The 14618-nt window shown below is 43.3% G+C and overlaps 2 protein-coding genes and 1 pseudogene across 15 annotated transcripts in view; 1 reads left to right on the top strand and 2 right to left on the bottom strand.

Moving 5' to 3' along the window:
* Positions 1-13407, top strand: part of LOC116698794 (GTPase IMAP family member 7) — a 23678-nt gene extending 10271 nt beyond the window's left edge. For both annotated transcript variants that reach the window (XM_032530986.1, XM_032530987.1), the window contains exons 3-4: positions 8849-8959; positions 11228-13407. In XM_032530986.1, the coding sequence (XP_032386877.1) occupies positions 8849-8959; positions 11228-11991 (875 nt within the window). In that variant the 3' untranslated portion in view covers positions 11992-13407. The remainder of the gene's footprint in view (positions 1-8848; positions 8960-11227) is intronic.
* Positions 3228-3997, bottom strand: LOC116698796 (GTPase IMAP family member 7-like; annotated as a pseudogene).
* Positions 12366-14618, bottom strand: part of LOC116698784 (rho GTPase-activating protein 12) — an 81354-nt gene continuing 79101 nt past the window's right edge. For all 13 annotated transcript variants that reach the window (XM_032530951.1, XM_032530950.1, XM_032530949.1 and 10 more), the window contains 2 exons: positions 14057-14162; positions 12366-13614 (listed from right to left, as the gene is read on the bottom strand). In XM_032530951.1, coding sequence (XP_032386842.1) covers positions 13440-13614; positions 14057-14162 — 281 coding nt within the window. In that variant the 3' untranslated portion in view covers positions 12366-13439. The remainder of the gene's footprint in view (positions 13615-14056; positions 14163-14618) is intronic.

Raw genomic sequence — 14618 nt, forward strand, 5'->3', positions numbered from 1 at the left:
AGCTTGGAGGTGGAAACTTCTTTCTGTGGGATGCTTTTCTGCAAAGGGGACAGGACACTGCACCGTATTAGGGGAGAATGGATGGGCCGTGTATCGCAAGATCTTGGCCAACAACCTCCTTCCCTCAGTAAAGCATTGAAGATGGGTCGTGGCTGGTTCTTCCAGCATGACAACGACCCAAAACACACAGCCAGGGCAACTAAGGAATGGCTCCGTAAGAAGCATCTCAAAGTCCGGAGTGGCCTAGCCAGTCTCCAACCTGAACCCAATGGAAAATATTTGGAGCTGAAGTCCGTATTGCCCAACAACTGTATGGAGGATTGGCAAGGTGGAGGCTGGGGGTGTGCCTTGACCGACCGCCACTTTGCTCCTTTGAAAGCCATGTGCTCTCTCTCATGGGTGGGCCAAATTTCTGGGTGGGCAAAGCAGAGAAAGGGGAGGTAACCTTGCCTCTTATGACCTCATAAGGAGCAAGATTCTAGATTGGCCCATCTGAGCTTTCATTTTCTCAAAGGCAGAGCAGGATACCCAGGGCTTGATTTACACCTCCACCATTTCTAGCCACTGGGGACCATAGGCAGGCTGGGGAATGCATATTAATGTTAAAAAACTCATAAGGGAATTTTTCATGCCATGGACTGGCAAATGCGGCAGAACCTTTGTAATGTTTTAGGCCTATTGGCAGACATTCATATAAAATATATGGCATATAAAGAGACTTTTTCCTTTCCACTCAAGTTTCTCAGCGTGCATTCTAGTAACATTTGTGTCATTTCAAGGCTCCTTTTACTTTTAGCAAGAGCCCGACCAATGTATCGGCGGACCGATATTATGTGCGTTTCTTTCTGATTTTTAAAACAAATTATATATCGGCCGAGTATTGAAATGAGTTTTGTTTTTTACTTGAGTACGGAGTGCGTACTTTTGCCATCTCTGGTAAACCCCTTCTTAGGCATTAACCACTGGTAATTAGCCATAAGCACAGCATCACACTGTTCACTTTCTCCAACATTGCACCATGAAGCACAACACCATGCATGGAACTGTGTGCTGAATCCCGATTGTCCAGTCAGACTTTTATAATGTTTCTGTTGTCAGAGGTTCCAGACTACAACAGCGAGTTCAGGCCATCAAGGATCTGATCAAACAGCTGCCCAAACCCACCACGACACCATGCAGGCCTCTTCAACACCTCAGGAGTAACCGACTTTGTTTTCACTCCAAACACATGTGAATACAAAAATAACAATGCATAGACACCATCTCAACACACACTGTTACATTCATTTTAATAGATTACAAATCGCCACATTTTGAGCCGTATGACATAAATTAGAGCAGCGTCTCCTGCGATTTTTAGGCCAAGACCTCTAACTGAAAAGAGAAGCTTTTCGAGATAAAAAATGTTGGTATATTCATATATTTATACATCAAGTTTTATGTTACTATGTGGCACAATGAATCCTTAAGCTTAACTGTGCTTATGGCTGCTTTAGCTGTAGGCCATCTGTGTTGCTGTATATGTAAATAGTTTTTTTTTTTTTGTTGAAGATCTCTGCAGTAGAGTGTTACTGTGTGAGTTATTTCCCTTTGAACACACTATGTCAACCTCTGCCTTGTTCCACCCAGGTGATCGACCACGGGGAGGAGAACCGGATGACCACCCAAGCGTGGCCATTGTCTTCGGCCCCGCTGCTGCGGCCTGAAACCGAGACCTGACAATTGCGGTCCACATGGTCTACCAGAACCAGATAGTGGAGCTCAACTGCTGGAGTACGAGAACATTTTTGGGCAGGTAAAGAGATGCTGAGGATTTTCTTTTGTCTTCCCACTCGATCTCCGTCCAACCAGAGCTCTTCCTAACCCGCATGGCCCTGCCAAAGATGGCCTGGCCTGGCTTGGTCCGGCCCGGCCAGCTTCCTCTCATCTCAAACCAACCTGCGGTCTCTGGCTTCTCCAATCGCACACCCTCCGGACCAAGCCACACACTATGTCCAGAACCAAAACATAGATGTAACTACTGGACCAAAACATGTTTAAGACTCTTTGCACTTTTTCAGTATCTCTTTTCCTCTGCCTGCATTTGTGCCACTTTACTGCAAGGTGACATTCTCCTGTCCCTACCTGAATTCCTAAAACTAATACAAGTTCCACTACTGCACAGACTCCCTGAACCAAAGAAGAAGAAAAGGGCCTCAGTTACAGAGAAAGCATCAGTATTGGAGGTTGGAGATGTATGTACTGTATATCCTATGTGTACCTATAGACCATGTAAAGACTCTTCACTCTTGTATGAACCACACTGGGGAACCACCAAAAGTAACCAAACTACTGTGCTTGGCTTTAGACGTTTAGACCCTAAGAAGAAAGTTTTTTTTTAGGAATTCTATGACCATTTTCTGTCCTTCTCGTACTGCTCTCCTTTCACCTTCCTCTTAAATGTAAATATTTAGTTCCCCTTCTACCTCTTTCCATCTCTCTCGAATCCTTCTCCTTCCTTTTCTTCCTGTAATCCTGAAATACTGGACCAGGGTCCTCTGAACACATAAGAGTTTCATCTGTAATATACAGTATCTGCATGTCACCTCCTCCATTCGTCTTAAGAACAAATCATCTCGCAGCGGTCAGAACTTGAAAAAAACAAACAAATGGTACTCTGCTTTGTCTTCCTAACTCACGGATATTAAATGCAAGGCAAACAACCTTTAAACATGACTCCATTGATAAACGGGTACAGTGTTTATGTGTGTGCATGTGGATGAGGGTGAGGTGGATGGATGACTGGATTTAATGACTTTTATTGTACAAATGGTAAATATAAAGTATGTATGCCTGGAATGTTAAATAGATAGGAGGGAGACATCCCTATTCTGTGATCGTTTGTGTAACCAACAGATACAATAAAGTTAGGAACTGGGGAGGTGGAAGTTTACCTGTGTGGCAGGTGAATGAAAGATTGTTGAATGTAACTGTCTGCTTCATCAAGCTGGAATAAAGACATCTAATAAGAGACATTTCCAAAGGAGATATGTTGTTTTTATACTTTTCCACTCATTTATACTTGTGCTCAGTGATATCATGTTTTTCATTGTAAGATCAAGGGCAGAATAAGAGTTCTGCTCACACATGTTGAGTTTTCTGCATCTATGTCCAGTATTAAACTCATTTAAAGTCCATCTGTCCGTCCAATGAAGACAGTTGAGTGTCCAGCTGACTTTAGTTTAGTTTCAGGCCTCATGAAACTTGACAATGTCTTCCATGGAGTCAGCCTTCACTGTGTGCTCTACAACATGACGGACTCCTCTTTCTAAAGCACGATAGTACCGCTTCACCTCCTCCAGCTCGGACTGCAGTCGGTTCTCCCCTTTTGGCGCTCCTGCTGAGCTTCACTCAGCTTCTTCTCGTACTTTGACTCCACCGATTTGATACTTTCCTCCAGTTTCTTAATGTAAAACTCTCTGAGCTCCTCCTCTCTCTTAAGCAGCATCTCGCACACCTCCTCGTAGGTGTAGTTGGAGTAAAACTCCCTCCGTTGGCATTGACCATCTCCTCCACCTTCTCCAGCAGGTCCAGCACCTGTTCGCGATCGTTGGCTTGGAGTTTTGAAGACGTGGTACGTTCTCCACCTTAGCCAGGATGGTCTCAGCTCGGTCCCGCCTTCTCCACCACTGTGTTGGAAGTCTGACGTTGCTCTGTCCCCGTATGTGAAGAGGACGATGGTGTGCTTCCAGGCATCCTTTCCAAAGATCTCTTCCACCTTCCCGACGCGTCTCTTTTCCTCTGCCGTGAAAGGCCCCGCTTGATGACCAGCAGGATGGCGTGGGGCCCGGGGCCGACATGTTGATGCATTTGCGATCTCTCGCTTTATATATCATCCTCCGTCGAAGTGTCGAAGAGGCCGGGGTGTCGATGATGGCACCCGCCGGTTGCACACCTCACCGTCTGCTTACAGCACTGTTTAGTGACTGAGGAGAGAAAACAGAGTTAATCAACTGTGCTTTGTCTCACGGTTAGAGTCCTCTTCAACTCTCCGATACCTCAACACATCCTCTGTGTATAAGCAGAGCCTGTCTATGGAGAACCTATCACTCCTTGTAAGCCCCATTGTACCAAATTTGGCTGCAGTTCCATTGGGCTGATCACGGACAAGTGCAAAATGAATGTGATTCTATGGAGCTGGAAGGCTAAATTTGTCTCTTTTCCTGATTGCCGTTGAGAAATCTCATATGATTGTAGTTTTTGCAGGTTCAACATGATTATAGGTTGAAAGTTGAATAACAAGTACTCATGTCCTTTGGATTTCTTACAGGTTGAGTGTGGTTGCCCATAACACGCTAGCATTCTGATTGGTCAGTGAAGGGCTGATTACGACCAGAGATCCCGCATGGATCCGGACCGAAGCGGAACCAAATGTCAGAGCCCGTCCACGGGCATTCTCTGAATGTTACCCTTTTGTTTTCTTCCTGTCAAATTGAAGATTACACTTTGTTGATGCTCTTTAACATGTTTTTAACTTTTTCTTACGTTTTTGTACCTTTTTCAATGTTTGTCACTTTTTTTGATGTTTTCAACACTACGTAACACTTACTATTAACTTTAGTTATACAGTTATTTTTGGAATTTATGGTCAATAAACCTGTTATACGAATTATCTAATGTTTGCGTTATAAATCAGAAATTGAATATTTAGACTAAATTAAAGGATGAGGTTGATGATAATCACGACTAAATATGTCAACGTTTACTTAATACTTTCAAAAACACTCAATTGTTTTCAAATGCTATAAAATTGAATAAGACGCCCTGAATTAATGAAAGTAGAGATGTGTACTTGGCAAAGAGCGTTGTGTGTAATCAATCATGTTTTTTGGGAAATTAAAAAGAACACTGATCTAGGAAAATGGGTCAGTTTGACCGAGGACATGAGGGTTAATGTGGACTTTTTTTGTCCAAGTTGTTTATTGACAGGGAGAGCCTGACCTGTCAGCTTGTCGATGCCTCGAGAGAACCAAGGAAGTGACGCCGTAAAGCGATATCTCCGCGCGCACGGTGCGTATAACATTATTGACATTTTAAAAGGCTTTTTAGAACTAAAACTGATTCAAAGTCCTGAGAAAAGTGGATTTTCAGGGGTGTAGCTCCATAGACCTCCATTCATTCTGCACTACCTGTCCCTCAAAACGGCAAACAGTTCAGAAGCCAGAAGTTTCCAGAGAGTGGAACTTCTCCTCTTATTAGACATTCTTTGGTAAAGTAGCAAACACTAACATGCAACACATGCTAAACTGATAGTAGCAGGGCCAGGTGCACTCAGTGGCTATTTTGACACTGATTGGTTGGGAGACGATGTCGCGTTTTTCAACTCTGTGGTTTCCACTCTGTGGTTTTCAACTCTGTGGTTTTCCATCTTTCGTTAAGACGGAAATTTAACGATTGTTTGTGGCTGTTATATAATATTGTATGACATTACAACCAGAAGCACCAAAGGTAACCCTTTATGTTTTCTTCCGTCGACGATGCAACTTTTGTTTTTCTGGCTGATATTTTAAAATGAAACTGTAATCCACTTTTGTCGCTTTTCCCAGTGTTTTTGACACTTCTTTCGACGTTTGTCACTTTTACGATGTCTAAGTCAATTCTTCAAATGCTATAAACACCCAATTCAATGAAAGTAGTGAACTGATCATTTAGTTTACTTGTGAAGAGCGTTGTACGGAACCACAGACATTTTTCTTTTTTGACAATTGGTTTAAAAGAAAACCCAATTCTGAACCAGACAACAGGAGGGTTAAGCAAAAATACTCAAGAATAGTTCTAATTTGCCATAAACGCCGACATCCGGCCAGAACTTCTAGTAATGTGTCTAAATGGAGTGTCAGTGTCATAGGCCACTCAAAGTGAGTGTTGTTGCTGTGTTGGACAAGCGCTCCCAAGCACCTATATAGGAATTTGGCGATGCAGACCACAACAACTGTGATGGTCCACTAGGTTGTTGCTTGGTAATCTGAGTTGAACCTGTCTACTGCTATGAATCAGCCTAAAGACACGTGTCCCCGCCTCATTGTTGTCCAGTCTATGACTCCCTGTGGTTAGCGTGAAGATCACACTGGAAAACCAATCGTCTAATAGTATATCTTTTATTTTTCCGTTTTTTCTTACCGGACAGACGCTGACATCTGCAGTGAAGGTTGCCCCTCCCAGTATGGTGTTTCCCTGGAGCTCTCCCTGATCCAGTCCTCCCAACACAACCAGTCTCACCTCTGACACTAGAACACAGAGGAGAAAAGACTGGCTTTATATTTTTCCCATGTTCAGCCAGCTGGTTGTTTGAACTTAAAGAAAATGTAATGATTTTAATCTACAACATAATTCACAATGACACATGACAGTTCCTCAGGAAGTTCTCTCCGTTCATGTTGACTAGACCTCATGATCCGTTTTATGGATGCTATTTTGAGTCGGTTTTTTATTTTTAACAGCAGACCGCCCCACTGGTTTTTTATCGTGGTTAATAAAGGTTTGATTGCATTTGGCCAATAAAAAAAAACAATCATTTTTAATGACAAATAAATGACAAATAAGTGATTCTGATAAATGAATATTAAAAAATAAAATCAAAACGGATGGTCAACAATGTTAGAGTGTTGCCATGTCAGTCTGTCCACCAGAGGAGCTCTACAATGTCCCCGTTAGTGATGGCGTTGCAGTCTGTCCACCAAGGACGCTCAACAACGTCCCTGTTAGTGAGGGCTTGCATAGTCTTTCCACCAGAGACGCTCTAACAACGTCCCTGTAGTGATGGCTTGCATAGTCTGTCCACCAGAGACGCTCTACAACGTCCCTGCTAGTGATGGCGTTGCATAGTCTGTCCACCAGAGGACGCTCTACAACGTCCTGTGAGTGATGGCTTTCAACAGTCTGTCCACCAAGGACGCTCTACAACGTCCCTGTTAGTGATGGCGTTGCAAAGTCTGTCCACCAGAGGACGCTCTACAACGTCCCTGTTAGTGATGGCGTTGCATAGTCTGTCACCAGAGGACGCTCTACACAACGTCCCTGTTAGTGATGGCGTTGCATAGTCTGTCCACCAGAGGACCTCTACAACGTCCCTGTGTGATGGCGTTGCATAGTCTGTCCACCAGAGGACCTCTACAACGTCCCTGGTGAGTGATGGCGTTTCACAGTCTGTCCACCAGAGGACGCTCTACAACGTCCCTGTGAGTGATGGCGTTTCACAGTCTGTCCACCAGAGGACGCTCTACAACGTCCCTGTTAGTGATGGTGTTGCATAGTCTGTCCACCAGAGGACGCTCTACAACGTCCCTGTTAGTGATGGCGTTGCATAGTCTGTCCACCAGAGGACGCTTTACAACGTCCTTTTGGCAACACTGATTTTTATTTGTTAGTAGTTTTTGTTCAAAGGACTTTAAGTTTCATATCTGAAGTTTGTATTTTTAACATTTTATTCATCAGAACATTAATGTATTTTGATGTTCCTCTGTTCTGTTGTGACAATAAAAACACCAGTTTATTTTTAAACTGCATTATCATATTTAATCATATAACCAATACTATTGTTAGGGAAATCTGTTTTTTGGGGGGGGGGGTCTGGATAGCGGATTAAAATGTATAAAAATACAAACTTCAGATATGAAACTTAAAGTCCTTTGAACAAAAACTACTAACAAAATAAAAATCAGTGTTGCCAAAAGGGACGTTGTAAAGCGTCCTCTGGTGGACAGGGGACTATGCAACGCCATCACTAACAGGGACGTTGTAGAGCGTCCTCTGGTGGACAGACTATGCAACACCATCACTAACAGGGACGTTGTAGAGCGTCCTCTGGTGGACAGACTGTGAAACGCCATCACTCACAGGGACGTTGTAGAGCGTCCTCTGGTGGACAGACTGTGAAACGCCATCACTCACCAGGGACGTTGTAGAGGTCCTCTGGTGGACAGACTATGCAACGCCATCACACAGGGACGTTGTAGAGGTCCTCTGGTGGACAGACTATGCAACGCCATCACTAACAGGGACGTTGTGTAGAGCGTCCTCTGGTGACAGACTATGCAACGCCATCACTAACAGGGACGTTGTAGAGCGTCCTCTGGTGGACAGACTTTGCAACGCCATCACTAACAGGGACGTTGTAGAGCGTCCTCTGGTGGACAGACTGTGAAAAGCCATCACTCACAGGACGTTGTAGAGCGTCCTCTGGTGGACAGACTATGCAACGCCATCACTAGCAGGGACGTTGTAGAGCGTCTCTGGTGGACAGACTATGCAACGCCATCACTACAGGGACGTTGTTAGAGCGTCTCTGGTGGACAGACTATGCAACGCCATCACTAACAGGGACGTTGTAGAGCGTCCTCTGGTGGACAGACTTTGCAACGCCATCACTAACGGGGACATTGTAGAGCGTCCTCTGGTGGACAGACTGACATGGCAACACTCATAACATTGTTGACCATCCGTTTTGATTTTATTTTTTTAATATTCATTTATCAGAATCACTTATTTGTCATTTATTTGTCATTAAAAATGATTGTTTTTTCTTTTATTGGCCAAATGCAATCAAACCTTTATTTAACCACGATAAAAAACCCAGTGGGGCCGGTCTGCTGTTAAAAAATAAAAACCGACTCAAAATAGCATCCATAAAACCGGATCATGAGGGTCTAGTCAACATGAAACGGAGAGAACTTCCTGAGGAACTGTCATGTGTCATTGTGAATTCATATGTCTGTAGATTAAAATCATTACATTTTCTTTAAGTTCCAAACAACCAGCTGGCTGAACATGGGAAAAATATAAAGCCAGTCTTTTCTCCTCTGTGTTCTAGTGTCAGAGGTGAGACTGGTTGTTGTTGGGAGGACTGGATCAAGGAAGAGCTCCAGTGGAAACACCATACTGGGAGGGGCAACCTTCACTGCAGATGTCAGCCGTCTGTCCGGTAAGAAAAAACGGAAAAATAAAAGATATACTATTAGACGATTGGTTTTCCAGTGTGATCTTCACGCTAACCACAGGGAGTCATAGACTGGCACAACAATGAGGCGGGAACACCGTGTCTTTAGGCTGATTCATAGCAGTAGACAGGTTCAACTCAGAGTTACCAAGCAACAACCTAGTGGACCAATCACAGTTGTTGTGGTCTGCATCGCCAAATTCCTATATAGGTGCTTGGGAGCGCTTGTCCAACACAGCAACAACACTCACTTTTGAGTGGTCCTATGACACTGACACTCCATTTCAGACACATTACTAGAAGTTCTGGCCGGATGTCGGCGTTTATTTGGCAAATTAGAACTATTCTTGAGTATTTTTGCTTAACCCTCCTGTTGTCCTCGGTTCAGAAATTTGGGTTTTCTTTTAACCAAATTGTCAAAAAAGAAAAATGTCTGTGGTTCCGTACAACGCTCTTCACAAGTAAACTAAATGATCAGTTCACTACTTTCATTGAATTTGGGTGTTTTATAGCATTTGAAGAATTGACTTAGACATCGTAAAAGTGACAAACGTCGAAAGAAGTGTCAAAAACACTGGGAAAAGCGACAAAAGTGGATTACAGTTTTCATTTTAAAATATCAGCCAGAAAAACAAAAAGTTGCATCGTCGACGGGAAGAAAACATAAAGGGTTACCTTTGGTGCTTCTGGTTGTAATGTCATACTAATATTATTATAACAGCAACAAAATCAATCCGTTAAATTTCCGTCTTAACGAAAGATGGAAAACCACAGAGTTGAAAACCACAGAGTGGAAAACCACAGAGTTGAAAACACGCCGACATCGTCTCCCAACCAATCAGTGTCAAATATAGCCACTGAGTGCACCTGGCCACTGCTACTATCAGTTTAGCATGTGTTGCATGTTAGTGTTTGCTACTTTTACCAAAGAATGTCTAATAAGAGGAGAAGTTCCACTCTCTGGAAACTTCTGGCTTCTGAACTGTTTGCCGTTTTGAGGGACAGGCTAGTGCAGAATGAATGGAGGTCTATGGAGCTACACCCCTGAAAATCCACTTTTCTCAGGACATTTGAATTCAGTTTTAGTTCTAAAAAGCCTTTTAAAATGTCAATAATGTTATACGCACCGTGCGGCCGGAGATATCGCTTTACGGCGTCACTTCCTTGGTTCTCTCGAGGCATCGACAAGCTGACAGGTCAGGCTCTCCCTGTCAATAAACAACTTGGACAAAAAAAGTCCACATTAACCCTCATGTTGTCCTCGGGTCAAACTGACCCATTTTCCTAGATCAGTGTTCTTTTTAATTTCCCAAAATAACATGATTGATTACACACAACGCTCTTTGCCAAGTACACATCTCTACTTTCATTAATTTCAGGGCGTCTTATTCAATTTTATAGCATTTGAAAAACAAATTGAAGTGTTTTTGAAATAGTATTAAGTAAACGTTGACATATTCTAGTCTGTGATTATCATCAACATCCATTCCTTTAATTTTAGTCTAAATAATTCCTAATTTCTGATTTTATAACGCAAACATTAGGCATAATTTCGTATAACTGAGGTTTATTGACCATAAATTCCCAAAAATAACTGTATAACTAAAGTTAATAAGTAAGTGTTACGTAGTGTTGAAAACATCAAAAAAAGTGACAAACATTGAAAAAGGTACAAAAACGTAAGAAAAAGTTAAAAACATTGATAAAGAGCATCAACAAAGTGTTAATCTTCAATTTCGACAGGAAGACAACACAAGGGTTAACATTCTCAGAGAATGCCCGTGGACGGGCTCTGACATTCTGGTTCCGCTTCGGATGCCATCAGGCGGGATCTCTGGTCGTAATCAGCCCTTCACTGACCAATCAGAATGCTAGCGTGTTATGGGCAACCACAACTCAACCTGTAAGAAATCCAAAGGACATGAGTACTTGTTTATTCAACTTTCAACCTATAATCCATGTTGAACCTGCAAAAACTACAATCATATGAGATTTCTCAACGGCAATCAGGCAAAAGAGACAAATTTAGCCTTCCAGCTCCATAGACTCACATTCATTTTGCACTTGCCTGTGATCAGCCCCAATGGAACTGCAGCCAAATTTGGTACAATGGGGCTTACAAAGGAGTGATATGGTTCTCCATAGACAGGCTCTGCTTATACACAGAGGATGTGTTGAGGTATCGGAGAGTTGAAGAGTGACTCTAACCGTGAGACAAAGCACATGTTGATTAACTCTGTTTTCTCTCCTCAGTCACTAAACAGTGCTGTAAGCAGACGGGTGAGGTGTGCAACCGGCGGGTGACCATCATCGACACCCCCGGCCTCTTCGACACTTCGCAGGAGGATGAATATATAAAGCGAGAGATCGCCAAATGCATCAACATGTCGGCCCCGGGGCCCCACGCCATCCTGCTGGTCATCAAGCTGGGGCCTTTCACGGCAGAGGAAAGAGACGCCGTCGGGAAGGTGGAAGAGATCTTTGGAAAGGATGCCTGGAAGCACACCATCGTCCTCTTCACATACGGGGACAGAGCAACGTCAGACTTCCAACAGCTGGTGGAGAAGGCGGGACCCGAGCTGCAGACCATCCTGGCTAAGGTGGAGAACCGTTACCACGTCTTCAACAACCTCCAAGCCAACGATCGCGAACAGGTGCTGGACCTGCTGGAGAAGGTGGAGGAGATGGTCAATGCCAACGGAGGACGGTTTTACTCCAACTACACCTACGAGGAGGTGTGCGAGATGCTGCTTAAGAGAGAGGAGGAGCTCAGAGAGTTTTACATTAAGAAACTGGAGGAAAGTATCAAATCGGTGGAGTCAAAGTACGAGAAGAAGCTGAGTGAAGCTCAGCAGGAGCGCCAAAAGGTGGAGAACCGACTGCAGTCCGAGCTGGAGGAGGTGAAGCGGTACTATCGTGCTTTAGAAAGAGGAGTCCGTCATGTTGTAGAGCACACAGTGAAGGCTGACTCCATGGAAGACATTGTCAAGTTTCATGAGGCCCTGAAACTAAACTAAAGTCAGCTGGACACTCAACTGTCTTCATCTGGACGGACAGATGGACTTTAAATGAGTTTAATACTGGACATAGATGCAGAAAACTCAACATGTGTGAGCAGAACTCTTATTCTGCCCTTGATCTTTACAATGAAAAACATGATATCACTGCAGCACAAGTATAAATGAGTGGAAAAGTATAAAAACAACATATCTCCTTTGGAAATGTCTCTTATTAGATGTCTTTATTCCAGCTTGATGAAGCAGACAGTTACATTCAACAATCTTTCATTCACCTGCCACACAGGTAAACTTCCACCTCCCCAGTTCCTAACTTTATTGTATCTGTTGGTTACACAACGATCACAGAATAGGGATGTCTCCCTCCTATCATATTTTTAACATTCCAGGCATACATACTTTATATTTACCATTTGTACAATAAAATGTCATTAAATCCAGTCATCCATCCACCTCACCCTCATCCACATGCACACACATAAACACTGTACACGTTTATCAATGGAGTCATGTTTAAAGGTTGTTTGCCTTTGCATTTAATATCCGTGAGTTAGGAAAGACAAAGCAGAGTACCATTTGTTTGTTTTTTTCAAGTTCTGACCGCTGCGAGATGATTTGTTCTTAAAGCCGAATGGAGGAGGTGACATGCAGATACTGTATATTACAGACTGAAACCTCTTATGTGTTCAGAGGACCCTGGTCCAGTATTTCAGGATTACAGGAAGAAAAGGAAGGAGAAGGATTCAGAGAGAGATGGAAAGAGGTAGAAGGGGAACTAAATATTTACATTTAAAGAGAAGGTGAAAGGGAGAGCAGTACGAGAAGGACAGAAAATGGTCATAGAATTCCTAAAAAAAACTTTCTTCTTAGGGTCTAAACGTCTAAAGCCAAGCACAGTAGTTTGGTTACTTCTGGTGGTTCCCCAGTGTGGTTCATACAAGAGTGAAGAGTCTTTACATGGTCATATAGGTACACATAGGATATACAGTACATTCTCCAACCTCCAATACTGATGCTTCCTCTGTAACTGAGGCCCCTTCTTCTTCTTCTTTGGTCTCAGGGAGTCTGTGCAGTAGTGGAACTTTGTATTAGTTTTAGGAATTCAGTGTAGGGACAGGAGAATGTCACCTTTGCAGTAAAGTGGCACAAATGCAGCTGCAGAGGAAAATGAGATACTGAAAAAGTGCAAAGAGTCTTAACATGTTTTGGTCGCTAGTTAGTTACATCTATGTTTTGGTTCTGGACATAGTGGTGTGGCTTTGGTCCGGAGGGTGTGCGATTGGAGAAGCCAGAGACCGCAGGTTGGTTTGAGATGAAGAGAAGCTGGCCCGGGCCGGACCAAGCCAGGCCAGGCCATCTTTGGCAGGGCCATGCTGGGTTAGGAAGAGCTCTGCGTTGGGACGGAGATCGAGTGGAGAAGACAAAAGAAAATCCTCCAGCATCTCTTTCTACCTGCCAAAAATGTTCTCGTACTCCAGCAGTATGAGCTCCACTATCTGGTTCTGGTAGACCATGTGGACCGCAATGTTCCAGGTCTCGGTTTCAGGCCGCAGCAGCGTGGGGCCGAAGACAATGGCCACGCTCTGGGTGGTCATCCGGTTCTCCTCCCCGTGGTCGATCACCCTGGTGGAACAAGGCAGAGGTTGACATAGTGTGTCTCAAAGGGAAATCAACTCACACAGTAACACTCTACTGCAGAGATCTTCAACAAAAAAAAAAAACTATTTACATATACAGCAACACAGATGGCCTACAGCTAAAGCAGCCATAAGGCACAGTTAAGCTTAAGGATTCATTGTGCCACATAGTAACATTAAAACTTGATGTATAAATATATGAATATACCAACATTTTTTATCTCGAAAAAGCTTCTCTTTTTCAGTTAAGAGGTTCTTGGCCTAAAAATCGCAGAAGACGCTGCTCTACTTTATGTCCATCGGCTCCAAAATGTGGCAGATTTGTAATCTATTAAAATGAAATGTAACACGTGTGTGTTGAGATGGTGTCTATGCATTGTTATTTTTGTATTCACATGTGTTTGGAGTGAAAACAAAGTCGGTCTTACCTCCTGAGGTGTTTGAAGAGGGCCTGCATGGTGTCGTGGTTGGGTTTGGGCAGCTGTTTGATCAGATCCTTGATGGCCTGAACTCGCTGCTTGTAGTCTGGAACCTCTGCACAACAGAAAACATTTATCAAAGGTCTGACTGGACAATCGGGATTCAGCACACAGTTCCATGCATTGGTGTTGTGCTTCACTGGTGCAATGTTGGAGAAAGTGAACAGTGATGCTAGTGCTTTATGGCTAAATTACCAGTGGTTAATGCCTAAGTAAGGGGTTTACCAGAGATGGCAAAAGTACGCACTTCCCGTACTCAAGTAAAAACAAAACTACATTTCAATATCTCGGCCGATATATAATTTGTTTTAAAAAATCCAGAAAGAAACGCACAATAATATCGGTCCGCCGATACATTGGTCGGGCTCTTGTCTAAAAGTAAAAGTAGCCTTGCAAATGACACAAATGTTACTAGAATGCACGCTGAGAAACTTGAGTGGACAAGGAAAAAGTCTCTTTATATGCCATATATTTTATATGAATGTCTGCCAATAGGCCTAAAACATTACAA

Source organism: Etheostoma spectabile, chromosome 12, assembly GCF_008692095.1.
Source record: "Etheostoma spectabile isolate EspeVRDwgs_2016 chromosome 12, UIUC_Espe_1.0, whole genome shotgun sequence".
Taxonomy (NCBI): domain Eukaryota; kingdom Metazoa; phylum Chordata; class Actinopteri; order Perciformes; family Percidae; genus Etheostoma; species Etheostoma spectabile.